Source organism: Rutidosis leptorrhynchoides, chromosome 4 (genome assembly GCF_046630445.1).
Source record: "Rutidosis leptorrhynchoides isolate AG116_Rl617_1_P2 chromosome 4, CSIRO_AGI_Rlap_v1, whole genome shotgun sequence".
Lineage (NCBI taxonomy): Eukaryota > Viridiplantae > Streptophyta > Magnoliopsida > Asterales > Asteraceae > Rutidosis > Rutidosis leptorrhynchoides.
This window is the reverse complement of record NC_092336.1, coordinates 83178407-83192140: the sequence shown is the minus strand read 5'-3', so window position 1 is coordinate 83192140 and position 13734 is coordinate 83178407. Positions and strand designations below refer to the sequence as shown.

General features: G+C 37.8%; 1 protein-coding gene across 1 annotated transcript; it reads left to right on the top strand.

The window, feature by feature from the left end:
* The first annotated feature begins 1319 nt into the window (after window positions 1–1319).
* Window positions 1320–10693, top strand: LOC139839865 (cytochrome b5). The gene is made up of 4 exons (XM_071830065.1): window positions 1320–1412; window positions 1594–1692; window positions 9681–9747; window positions 10228–10693. Exons 2-4 carry the CDS (start codon window positions 1606–1608, stop codon window positions 10482–10484), a joined length of 411 nt encoding a protein of 136 aa, XP_071686166.1. The 5' UTR covers window positions 1320–1412; window positions 1594–1605; the 3' UTR covers window positions 10485–10693.
* The last annotated feature ends 3041 nt before the right edge of the window (window positions 10694–13734 follow it).

Genomic DNA, 13734 nt, shown 5'->3' with positions numbered 1-13734 from the left:
ATTCAAAAATACTTTGATGTTTTAAGAATAACTAATTAACTCATAAATATAATCATTCTCATTAAATTTAGTAAACACACACACACACACACACACACACACACACACACACACACACATTGATCGAATTTCAGTTATTCAATTTTAGAATTGAAATTTGATTGATTAATTAGAATTCAATATTTAACATTTACTTCTTACGTCATATTTTAAATGTCCTTTAACGATATTTATTGAATTTAAGATAAGTTAGATATTGTCACTTATTAGAGTTACCCTTATATTCAAAATAAGTTTGATTGAATTTATTTAAATAATGAATACTCAAATTTAGAGTAATAAATCATCGTAAAATTGAGAGTTAATGATATCCAATCGTTAGTTTTTTGTAAATGAAAAATTATTTTACAAAATTTATAAATATTAAGGTAAGCACTTATTTTAAAACAGATAAAGTATTGATTATCATGTAAATATGTCATATATAATTTCAATATTACTAAATTTTTTTTTTGGACCATTTCTCATTACTAATATTACTATTTGCAATTTAAAAACAACCTTCATTTTTTTAACAAGTCTCAGAGATTCACTAAGCTAGCAATTCAATCATTTGAATCCGGTTAATGAGGGTGGTTTTAAAAAGTCCCGTTAAACAATCAAACTAGACCAAGACAAAATACATATTGCAAAGTCTCAGTTAAATTATTGAAGTAGTTTAAACTTAGCAATTAGCATATATATATATATATATATATATATATATATATATATATATATATATATATATATATATATATATATATATATATATATATATATATATATATATATTTCTAACGACTGCATAAAAAATTGTATACTTACGTAATTGTCACTATAAAATTATCAATTAATTGGTATGTACGAAACAATTACCATCGAAGATTGACTTGAGTGGTATGGGGTAAGATTCAACTTGGGGTACTGACAATCCAGGTTTAATTCAAACTTCACGCAGTGAGTTTCTAACATTTGATGGTACTGTCAACATCAATGCGATTTGGGAATGTCTCTGGGGTTTTTCAAACATTCGATGGTACTATCAATATTGTTGCAATTTGTGTTTCATCACGCGTATATAAGTAAAAAATGAGAGCATTCGATGTCGATATTATTGTTAAAAAATTGATATGTACAATTGTTTTAAACGTGTTAAAGAGAGATGCAAAGTATTGTGGATACAAAAATTCAGCCATGCACAATTAGAAGGTCAATTTCGTAATTTTGGTGAAGTCAATATAAGGGCACTATAAAGTCAAGGAACAAACACAGGATCCATCGTACTTTTATGTTGAATAAAATCCAATAAATTTTGGACCGGCAGAGCGTTGAAAACAATCGGGCCGGCGTTAAATCAATAAGTTTACAACGTAAGTCTCCGATGTTTCAAAATACTATTCTTTCATTTAGATCGATTCTTTTTTGCTCACTTTACAGTATACCTTTTTAAATTTTTGGTACAATTGTAAATATCGAATGATTTCAACTTTCTTATTTATATAAATTTTAATTTTAAATTTTAAGTTAATTTATATCTTTTGTTTCTTGTAGTATCAGATACCAATGGCATCAGATCTGAAGCAATTCGTATTCGACGATGTCTCAAAACACAACAAAACTAAGGACTGTTGGCTCATAATTGATGGAAAGGTTAATCCTTTTCTTCTTCTTTTTCTTTTTTCCTTTCGTTTTTATATATGGTTAAAAACATATTTTTTTTTTTTGAAAAGCAAAAATATTATTATTATTATATGTAATATTACAATACAAGTCCCTATATGCTTTTATACAATGCTATAAACGAAACGGATCAGCTGAGAAAATATGGAATAATTATCTGAACTTATGATCGGGGGAGACGTAGACTAGATAACACTACGAGGGACGAACTTGCGTAAAAGAACAACAAGCGGGGAAGGAGGGGACAACCGTGCCGATCAAGCGACTACAAAGTTGACACACTACCAACCCATTTAATCTAACCCACATAGGCTATATAGAATAACGAAACCATCCCGATTTGAATTAAGTTATGTTAACCGACGCCTATGCGGTTTGAAGGAGGTGACACGTAAAATGACGGGTTGAGTAGCCATTGATGCCAATCGATAGGTGTTTTCTTCCGTGAACGATTTGAGATCCAGCTAAAGCTTTGAGATTGGATCTCGGAGATTATCACAGCGGGGTTCCATATTTTTCCGGAAAAAATCTTTAAGTTCCTATGTTTCCAAATAATGTAGCACGCAATCCATTTAGCAGCTTGCCATATTGAAGAACCAATGGAATTATGTGATATGCCTTGATCCGAGATGATGGCATCATTGATGTTAGAGATACTTATGTTGTTTTGATTCCACCAATCGAGAAATTGTATCCATATTGAAGATACTTTTTGACAATTTAACAACGCGTGATCAATGGTTTCAATTTGGTGCTCACATAAGGGACATAAGATGGTGTGAAGGTCAATTCCTTTTTTATCGAGTTCGCTTCTAACCGGGATTTTTTGTTGAACGGCCCTCCATGAGAAAATGAATATCTTTTGTGGAACGAATTTGTTTTGAGGTAGTGAAAGGTTTCTAGAGTTTGTGCCGTATTTAAGTTTATTGATCAGATTTGACAGTGCTGCTGAAGTGTAGATGCCGGATGTGTCAAGGGAACATTTCCATGAGTCGGGGCGATCTGAAATAATAACAGATGTTATTAGGTTGTTGAGCTCCGTGAGATAATCCTTTGCACGACCACTAGGAGGTCGGGACCAATCCCAATTACCGATCGAGGTAGAGTTAACGTTCATTATTCTATCAGCAACAGTTGCTTCTTTGCGGGATTCCAACATGAATAGTCTATGAAATGTATCTTTTAAGCACTCAGATCCGATCCATATATCATGCCAGAAGCTTATTGATGTGCCATTTCCTATGCGCTTTGAAATCGAGGATGTGAAGGTTGTGCCTATATTGTCAGCAACTTTTCCAGCTTTAATAATCTCTTTCCAAATGGTGCGACCTGAAAAGTTCCTGCATAAAAAGTTAGTATCCAACCCTCCCCCCGGCCCATAAATGCTTTTGATTATTTTTACCCATAATGCATCATCTTCGTTTTTAAAACGCCACCACCATTTACAAAGTAATGATATGTTTTTAGCAAAGAGGGACCCCACGTTTAAACCCCCACAATCGTATGGCAAAATTATTTGGTCCCATTTGATCCAATTAATTTTATTATCGTTTGAAGATCCTCCCCAGAAGAATTTCCGTCTTTTAGATTCAAGTACCTTAAGGATAGCGGATGGTGCATGAAATAAGGAGAAGTAGTATAATGGGATACTACTAAGAATTGATTTGATGGTCGTAAGTCGACCTCCGAAAGAAATAGATTTAGCAGCCCAATCTGAAAGCCTTTTGTCGAATTTCTCAACGATCGGCTGCCACGAGGAGGCGTGAGATGTGGGTACACCAATAGGAAGTCCAAGATAGGAGAACGGGGTATGACCCGCAGAGCAGTTCATGTAGCAAGCCATTTGTTCGGTTTCGGTCGTAGATGTACCTATACCGTAAAGTTTGCTTTTACGGAAGTTAACTTTGAGGCCTGAAATATTTTCAAAACATTTTAGTAGTTTGGAGATATATTTGGCGTTTCTTTTATTCCATTCGCCGAAGAAGATTGTATCATCAGCATATTGGAGGTGTGTAATATTGAGATTGTCATGTCCGATCTTTAATCCTTGCAAATGACCATTGGCTAATGCTCTTTTGACAAGTATGTTAAGACCTTCAGCAACAATGATGAACAGGAATGGCGAAATGGGGTCACCTTGTCGAATTCCTCTTTCAGGGGAAAATTCTTTGGTGGGAGAGCCATTGATTAGTACAGAAATAGATGATGACCAAAGGCATGCCCGAATGAAACCAATCCATTTTGGACCAAAACCCATGAAGTGCATGGTTTTAAATAGAAAGTCCCACTCAATGCAGTCAAATGCCTTTTCGAAGTCAACTTTAAAGATTAAACCTTTTTGTTTTTTACGTTTTAATTCATCAATTATTTCGTTTGCAATTAGGACACTATCTAGGATATTTCGACCTTTGAGGAAAGCTGTTTGTTCACTACCAATGATTTTATGAATGACCATGGCAAGGCGATTGGAGAGTATTTTGGTGAGAATTTTATAGTAGCTACCTATTAGACAGATTGGGCGATATTCATTTAATCCGATTGGGTTGGGTTTTTTCGGGACTAATGTGAAGAAAGATGCATTACATCCTTTGGAGATTTCTGAGTTTTCCCAGAACCAATCTAGAGATTTAATGAGGTCGGTTTTAATCAGTTCCCAATGTTTTTTAAAGAATCTCATGTTGAAACCGTCCGGCCCAGGAGCTTTAGAGCTATCGCAATTACATATGGCTTCCCATATTTCTTTTTCGTTAAATTTAGCTTCTAGGAGTTGATTGTCCAAGGAAGAAATGTATTCAAGATGTGAAACATGATCGAAAGGGCATTCGTCACGTAAGTGTTTGGATCGGAAGATGTTGTTAAAATAGGAATATGCTTCTTGTTTTATTAGATTAGGATCTTCAGTCCATGTACCATTAATTGAAAGCCCGTGGATGTTGTTTTTACTTGTTCTTCTTTTGATATAGTTATGAAAGTATTTCGAATTTTCATCACCCTCAAGCGCCCATTTGATTCTAGATTTTTGTTTAAGCATGTTTGTTTTCTTTTTTTCTTTGACGATGTGATGCATTTTTTCATCGATCCATTTTTGTTTTTCAGTTTCGGATAAAGGTCTAGTTTCGGCGGTTTGTTCCCAATTATTACATTCAGTAAGATGATCACGTATTTGGGAGTCTAAGTTATCAAGTTGATTACTATGTTTTTTAAGTTCTAATTTAACGTTTTTTAGTTTGTTACGGAAAATGCAGTCAGGCCTATTCCCACTAATTGGGATCAACCAAGCCTTTTCTATGATGGTGTCGGCATCTTTTAAATCTAGCCATGTGTCAAAGACACGTATTGGCTTAGGGCCAGAATCGAGGAGGTTATTTCTTAGGATAATGGGACAGTGGTCAGAAAGGTCCCGATCAAGAGTTTTGGAGGATGTGTTGGGCCAGATAGTGAAGATGCCATCGGAAATGAGGAATCGGTCAAGTTTACTAAACTTCATTGTTTTTTCACAAATCCTTGTGAACCTTTTACCGCCTAAAGGAAGATCAATTAATCCAGAGTTATTTATAAAGTTATTAAAATTATCTGCCCAATTTTGATTATACTCTGTGTTCATGCGTTCTGTTTTGTTTCTTACTTCGTTGAAGTCACCAGAAACAATGTGTGGGATATTAAGGGAGTTAGTAAGGGATGAGAGTTCGCTCCAAAGTCTAAGTTTTTTTGAATGGGAATGGGGGCCATAAACATTAATGAAGGCAATTTCAGAGTCATGACCCGCCCACGTGCCACAAATTGCAAGAAAGAATTCACCCTCAATAGCATAGTTGAACGAAAAGATATTAGTATCCCAAATAGTTAGGATACCTCCGGAAGCACCATCCGAATCCTTTTGGATGAATTTAAAATCAGAATTACCCCAGAAAGATTCAATGGTGTTATCACGTGTTTGGCCGCATTTGGTTTCCTGGAGGCCTAGAATTGATGGTTTTTCTTTATAGCAAATACGTTTAAGCCAGCTTATTTTACCCGTTTGTCCAATACCCCGAATATTAAGAGAAATCGTACACATGAGAAAAAACTTACAGAATCGATGTGACGGAGGTGGATTCATGGGTTGTTGCGACGAATCCCGATGCTTTTCCCGAATTCGAACGTATCCAAGCTTTTGCTAGAGGTAGAACCTGTCTTTTTAGTCTTTTTGTTATGTACCATGTCCATATGAGATCCCTTCGAGAAGTAGGATGTGCTACCACCACCGTTAGACGAGGACTTACAACGTTTAGCCAGTTGAGAGATTCTAAGCTTTTGGCCACTTCTAGCTAGATGTTTGATGTAAAGCATATTGGATCTAGGTCTTTTAAAATCTGGGTTTTGAGAGGTGTTTTTTGACTTAATGATAGGTTTGGCGATGGTGCTAGAAATTTTTCTCTTTTTAGAAATTTCTTTACCCGTATAAAGTAAAGGTTCGAGGTTGAAAGGATCGAAATTTGTTTGTTGTGTAGCGTTAGGGGCAGGCATAAAATTTAATGGAGAGTTGGATTGAGGGTTTAAAGGGGTAGTACAGGGGGTGTCGTTTGTGGTATGGTGAGGGAGGGTTTCGGGAACAGAATCTGCATGTTCTTGTGTCACTATTGGTGAGCATAAATCATTTGTTAGAATGTGTTGAGGTGAGCTGTCCATATTAGATTTACCCGAGATGTGGCTAGGTGTAACAGGGGTATCATTTACATGATTCGATGGGCCGTTAATAACAGTGTTGGGCTGCGGGATTGCAAGGGTATCCTCTCTTGGTGGGCTTGGGGGGGTATTGGTGGTAATGGGCTGCGTGATTACAGTGGACTCCAAAGGGATGGTTTTTGGTTTTGGTTGATATGAGGTGGTATTATATGGCCTTGCTGTATTAAAATCAGGAATAGGAGGTGGTTCAATTGGATCAGTTTCATTCGATGGGCTAGTTTCTTTTGTAGAGCTAGTATTATTTAAAACAGTTTCGGGATTGGAAGGATTATGGGTGTGAGGGTTTGTGGTGTCAAAGTGGTTGATGGGTTTCGATATGCTAGGAGATTGGAGAGATTGGTTATCGGCATTATTATTAAAGGGACGAGTATCCATTCGTTTAGAGGAATTAGAGGAGGTTTGGTGAGGAGGCGTGGGATCGTGGTTGTTGTTACGGGTGGTCTTTTCAGCGTTTCCTTCAACTCGATTTTCACAATCCAAGTGGGACTCTTCGTCAGAAATGTGATCGTCCGAAAGAATTTCATCATCCCAATTCGACGAATTATCGATATCACCATAAGTGTTAAACATAGAAAAGTTTTGAACTTCAATGATGTAAGCCTTAGATTGATTGACGTCACCGGGGTTGATAATAACTTGGCCGTTTATCGGTGAGAAATTGTTTGTTTTGATAATTACCGAGCCATGCGATAAATCTTGGTTGTTCTCATTGGTTATAGAGCAATTAAACGTTTCAATTACCTCGCCCCAATTTTTTGCTATGTCAATGAATGTGGATTCTAACCAACAAGTAATAGGTACCCCGAATATGTTAACATAAACAAGTCTACCAGAGGTTTTGTAAATTTCGGGATCCCATGGGTTTATATCTTCAAGCCATTTCCATAATGGGTGTTCCGAATTGTTAATCAAGTCTAGGGCCGGGTTGGGTTCCTCAAATATAAGCATTAGATCATGCCCGCCCAGGTATTTGATAGTAAACCCACCAAGGTTTTCACTTTCACATATTTCATTAAAATATTCAAGGAATTCAAGATCTTTAACTTTGGCAATAACCGCTTGACCAAGTATTTGGATAAGATCATCATTAGAATTTACCTTAATCGAGGGGATGCCGTAGTTTGTAGCCTGCTTGTTTAGGACCACTTCTTTGAAATTCCTTTCGTCTACAGGTGAGTTAAATGCAACCTTAACATTGTTCCTAGAACCCGATTTTGCATTGTTAGGCTGTGGAGCTTGTTTCTTTCCTTCGGGATCACGGGCCTTGTATACTTTGAGTAAATTGTCACCCGCAACAATGAGACTTAGTCTCCTCGCAAGAGAATCTTTGTGGTAATCTGGAACGTCTAAGAATCTAACAAAACCAAACTTCCTTCCGTTTTTTAAGGTCTTCCTGGGGATATAAACCTCGTGGATATTGCCATATTTTTTGAAAACATCCCATAAGTCCGTTGAACACCAGTGTTCGGGAAAGTTGTGAAAGAGGTATGAAGTAATTCTAGACTTGTCGATCGGTTTTGGCAATTGATTTGTTTTAGAATTATTCGCATCTGGAAAAGGCTTGCCATAACGATTGATAAGGTTGGTGGCTGATTCCCGTATTTTGAAGTTGTTGTATAATTGATTGTAGGATGAGTTTAACCTTGTCGAGTGATGATTGAGACCAGATTTGGATCGGACAAGGTGGGTTGGATTCTGCTGGTTATTGTAATTAGGGTTAGGGTTTTTTGAAGGTGAGTTTTGCTTATTATGATCAATTTTAACCCAAATACCCTGATTGATAGGCTGATATCGGATATGCTTGTTATCAGCAAAGAAAGATTGTTTCGACTGGGATTGATTGTTCGATGCTTTTGGTGTAAAAGGGGATGTCGGTATGTTTGACATGATAAAAGAGTATTTCAAATAGAATAGCAAAGTCGACAGTCACTTCATCAACTCCGGCAGCAATTTCGGTGGTGACTTCATCAACTCCGACGCCGTCGGCGGTTTCAACACCACCACACTCCTTTTTTTCTTCCCTATTCGTTTATTTAGATATTCAATAGTTTCAGTTTTGGCGTTTTTCGTTTCAGATCTGATTTGGTTTTTGGGTTTGGATTAAATTATAAAATTGAAATCAGAAATTGATAAAAACGTAGAGTGTGATCGATTGATGGACTGATTATTAAGACTTACAAACCTCGGGCCTTAACCAGCGTTTGAGAGTTGAAGAAGACATTTTTGAATGACGACGGCGGATTATGACGGAAGTCAAACGGAGGAGAAAGATAATGGAATAAGGAGAAAATTGACAAAAACAGTAATTAATTACCTGTACTCGAAAGTATCATCAAAGTATTTATCGGAGTACTGGATCTGGCTCATTTTTGCTTGGAATGATCAGATTTGGTATGGTTAAAAACATATTTATGCTCTTTTAAGTAAATCGATCTGTTTTATAGTTCAATACTATATTATCTTAATTGTATGATTCATGTGATCGTACAGTGATTATGGTATTTCGGTTTGAGGTGAATTTAGCTAGGGTTTGCTAGTGATTTGAAGAATTAGTACCGAATAAAACTTGTTTTTTGTTGTTACGTACTCGTAGTATTTAACTAGAATATTTGAAGCTAATAAAGATTTACATGCGCAATTGATTTAATTAATTAATTTAAATTAGTTTCGATTTGATAATTTCAATTTTTGATCTGAACAAATATTTGGCACAAAGTTATTACTGCATTTTCTATCGTCTACAAACTATATTTAGAAAACGATTTTCAATTTCAACCGCAATTTATGCTGAATTGATTTTGTATTGATTTATTATCATTGACGATATATCATAAATTATACGTTATATGTTCTATTGGTATCTTTTTGTAGTAAAAAATAATGTACTTTAAGATACAACTCATTTTTTTATTATCATTGAACTTTATTACCTTCCATGTACTTTAAGATACAAGTCATTTTTTTATTATCATTGAACTTTATTACCTATGGAAGGCGTAAGTCATCTAATTAACATCAATTTTACAATGCTTAATCACAATACCTTTTCGCTACATCATGCTAATAAAAAACATAGTTACATAGTGATTAAGTTTGTTAATGGATTTATCATCAAAGTAAATTGTTGTCACGTGGCTCTTAATGTTATATCATTCGATTAACCTTTAAGGGTCTCATCATTATTGCATCACTGTATGGAATTATTATTTAATGATGAATATATGGTGCTCCAGGTTTATGATGTAACTCCGTTTATGGAGGATCACCCTGGTGGTGATGAAGTCTTGCTAGCAGCAACTGGTAAGTTTGATAAGAGTGATTTTTTTTAAGGCAAACTAACACAACCATTACACGAATATGTACAATAAGACTAATTCTAATGGGGCGTCAAAAAAATCCGTCAAATGACATGGAATCCAATGTGGCACTAGTTTGACGCCCTTGACGCCTCTAACGGGGCGTCAAAATTTGACGCTCAGTTGCGTCAGTCGAAAATTTGACGGGAGAGAGAAGGTGTGCCAAATATTTTCCAGCCAATCAGATTTCACCATTTATTTTTAAATATTATTATTTAATATATTTTATATTCAACTACTAATAATATTTTACCACATCACCCACCACACAATTTAACACTCAAATTTGACATTTCCCTTTATAATACTTCACCACTTGACATTGACACATAATCAAAAAGTACACTACTTGCCTTTGACATCATAGTTAGGGTTGAAAACAGTCTAAATGTTGGCGATTGATTTATGGTTAAAATGATTGCAGGGAAAGATGCAACGGATGATTTTGAGGATGTGGGTCACAGTGATGATGCACGAGAGTTGATGCACAAATATTTGATCGGCAAAGTAGACAAGGCTACGGTTCCTAAGAAACGTCAATACGTTGCACCTGCTGACAAGGTATACAATCAGGACAAGACTCAAGATTTCGTTGTTAAGATTTTACAGTTTCTCGTGCCTCTTGTGATCCTTGGGTTGGCTTTTGTAGTCAGATCTTACACAAAGGAGAAGTCTGCTTGAGAAGTTATTTGAGGTCTAGATTGTTTATCGTGTTGAATGTTTAAGTTATTGGGATTGTTTGTGTTGGTTCATGGTGTATGTGACTTTGGTGGCTACCATATTATACATGGTTAGTTTGTTGTCGTTTTTGCATTAAGATTTATTTGTAACTCGTATCGTTTTTGGTTATTTAACCAATAATTGCTCCAAGTGAGCATGGTTGTCTTAAATTATACTCGTGTATTGGGTTGGATCAGGGTTTTTTTTGGTTCATTGGCATCTTGCAATTTTCAAGGTTATGTTATTAAAAAATCTTTTTGACTAGGTTGCCTTTGGGCATGTTTGTGACGTCTCAAACTTTTAGTAGTTTTTAACTTTCAGTTAATTTTAATATTTTTTTGTGAAAAGATAAGCTCCTATAATAGAAAGCAATGTTTGGGTGAAAAGTTTTTGGCATGTAATTATTGGATTTTTTGGACGACACCAAGGACTGTCATTAACATGCATATACCAGCATTTTCAAACCTTAGCAAAAAAAATCATGGTTGAAAAGTTAAAATTTAGGCCATTTTCGAACCGAAAGGACCCACTATTATTGTTGTTGAATATGCTTGAAAAAGGCAGAGTAGAGGGCGCGTGCTCAAGGGCGATCGCGGTTGGTACCCGTACTATTGGTGCCCTCAGAGAACGCTGTGAGGAAGTGCCAAACGTTTTTTTTTTTTTTTTCTCTCTTTTAAATCATCGTTTAACAACAATCAGTCATAAAGCCTTGGAATAACCACGCTCTTAATCATCGCGCTCATTCTCCTCGATCCTTTATATCGTCTCTTTGTACTCCATCTTTCTTTCACATTAAAAGAAAGTCTTTTCTTCCCTCCACCTTCAAGGTTTCTGCTGATGACTTGTAATATTGTTTATTGATTGACAAAATAGGCGTACAAGTGATATGCTTAAATAGCGCCAACACTAGCAAACCTAGTGGGCTTATAGGAATAGAAGGCCCTTATAAACTTGGGCTTACATAAATAATCTGGATAAATATACTAACAGCCCCCCGCAGTTGGAGCGAGAGATTTCCGGATGCTCAAACTGGTCCGAAACTCATCAAACAATACAGTGGGGAGTCCTTTGGTGAAGATGTCGGCATACTGATATCGAGACGGAACATGTAGAACACGCACGTGACCTTTCGTCACCAAGTCACGAACAAAATGTATATCGATCTCTATATGTTTTGTGCGTTGATGCTGAACCGGGTTCCCTGACATATAGACAGCACTGACATTGTCACGGTAGACAATGGTGGCGGAGAACAAAGGACAATGAAGTTCACGGAGAAGATTACGAAGCCAACATGTCTCTGCAACAGCATTAGCAACTCCTCGATATTCTGCTTCGGCACTAGAGCGGGATGGAGTCAGCTGTCGTTTAGAGGACCAGGACAGAAGATTATTACCCAAAAAAACACAATATCCTGAGGTCGAGCGGCGAGTGCTAGGACAGCCCGCCCAGTCAGCATCAGAGTATGCTGTCAAAGCAGTGGTGGATGATGCATAAAGCTGAAGGCCAAGGTCAAGTGTGCCCTGAATATATCTGAGAATCCGCTTGAGGGCGGACATGTGCTGCTCACGAGGATCGTGCATAAATAGACATATCTGCTGTACGGCATAAGAAATATCCGGGCGTGTAAAAGTCAGGTACTGAAGAGCACCAGCAAGGCTGCGATATAAAGTCGGATCTGCAACAGAGGGACCCGAGGCTGAAAGTTTGGAACCGGTTTCAACCGGAGTCCTGCTCGGATGGCAGCCAGTAATGTCTGCACGCTCAAGAATGTCTTCAGCGTACTTTTTCTGAGACAAGAACATCCCTGAAGAGTTACGCATAACAGAGATGCCCAAAAAATAGTTCAGCGGGCCGAGGTCAGTCATGGAGAACTCATGATGCAATGAAGTAATAACCCGCTGAAGAAAAGCTGGCGATGATGCAGTCAGTATGATGTCATCCACATATAGTAAAAGGTATGCAGTGTCAACCCCATGTCGATAAATAAATAATGACGTGTCACATCTGCTCTGCTGAAAACCAACACTTTGGGCATAGCTTGCGAAGCGTTGGTACCATGCCCGAGGAGCCTGCTTCAATCCGTAGAGGGATTTCTGCAGAAGACATACATGATCGGGACGTGTGGGATCACGAAATCCTGGGGGTTGATGCATGTAGACAGTCTCAGATAAAGTACCATGGAGAAACGCGTTCTTAACATCGTGCTGATGGACTGGCCAATGTCGAGAAATAGCAAGGCTCAGAACTGTCCGAATGGTGGCCGGTTTAACGACCGGGCTAAAAGTCTCATCACAATCTATACCAACCTGTTGGCTGCGACCGTTAGCGACGAGTCGAGCCTTATACCTGCTCAAGGATCCATCTGCATTAAACTTGTGCTTAAATAACCACATGGAGCGAACAATGTTCGTGTCCGTAGGGCGTGGCACAAGAATCCAAGTACTATTATTAATTAAAGCATTGTATTCTTCGGTCATAGCGTGTTGCCAGTTAGGGTCTTTAAAAGCGTGGGAGTACGTGGACGGAATGGGAGATATGGTGGAGACATGAAGGTTCAAGCGGTCAACAGGTTTGGTGGTGCCAACACGGTGCTGGGTGACCATAGGGTGTGTGGAAGTCGTAATGGTGTTGTGTGGGGCATTGGGTAGTGTGGTAGGTGGAGCATTTGGAGGTGGGGGTGTTGGTGTGGGAGTGTCGGTGGGTGTGGGTGTGGGTGTGGGTGATGGATCAGGGGTATCTGGGAAAGTACGGGAGAATGTGTTTGGCGGAGGGTCAAGGAAATCATATGAGGAGTTAGCGGTTAGTTCGACCACTTTGGATCGCTTATTGTCGTGGAAGATTTTTTTCAAGAAGTCCCAAGCATCTAGCGCGGTTTTGGGTTGGGAATTTAGGAGCCTTTCAAGGAGAGGTTCTGAGATCGTGAGGAAAATCCAACCCAAGACCACCGCATCGGCCTTCGTGGTTTCTTCATCAGGTGGTTCGCTGGTGGATGATTCTACGAGAAAACTGGAGACGTTGAAGGCGGCACAATGAGTAGCGAATAGGGTGCTCCAGTGGGTATAGTTAAGCTTAGCTAGGTCAAGTTTAATCGGTATTAGGTGAGTTACCGACGTGACCGTATAGAGTTTATCAAACTTTCCCGTAGGCGCCATGAAAAGGCAAAGAAAAGAAGCAGTGGATATCGATGATGAACAAGAGGGAAACTGAT

Excerpts from the sequence above, each read along its gene's own strand:
- LOC139839865 (XM_071830065.1), top strand. The coding sequence starts at position 1,606 with ATGGCATCAGATCTGAAGCAATTCGTATTCGACGATGTCTCAAAACAC. Across the intron at positions 1,693-9,680 it reads GGCTCATAATTGATGGAAAG|GTTTATGATGTAACTCCGTT; the intron begins GTTAATCCTTTT and ends ATGGTGCTCCAG. Across the intron at positions 9,748-10,227 it reads AGTCTTGCTAGCAGCAACTG|GGAAAGATGCAACGGATGAT; the intron begins GTAAGTTTGATA and ends AAATGATTGCAG.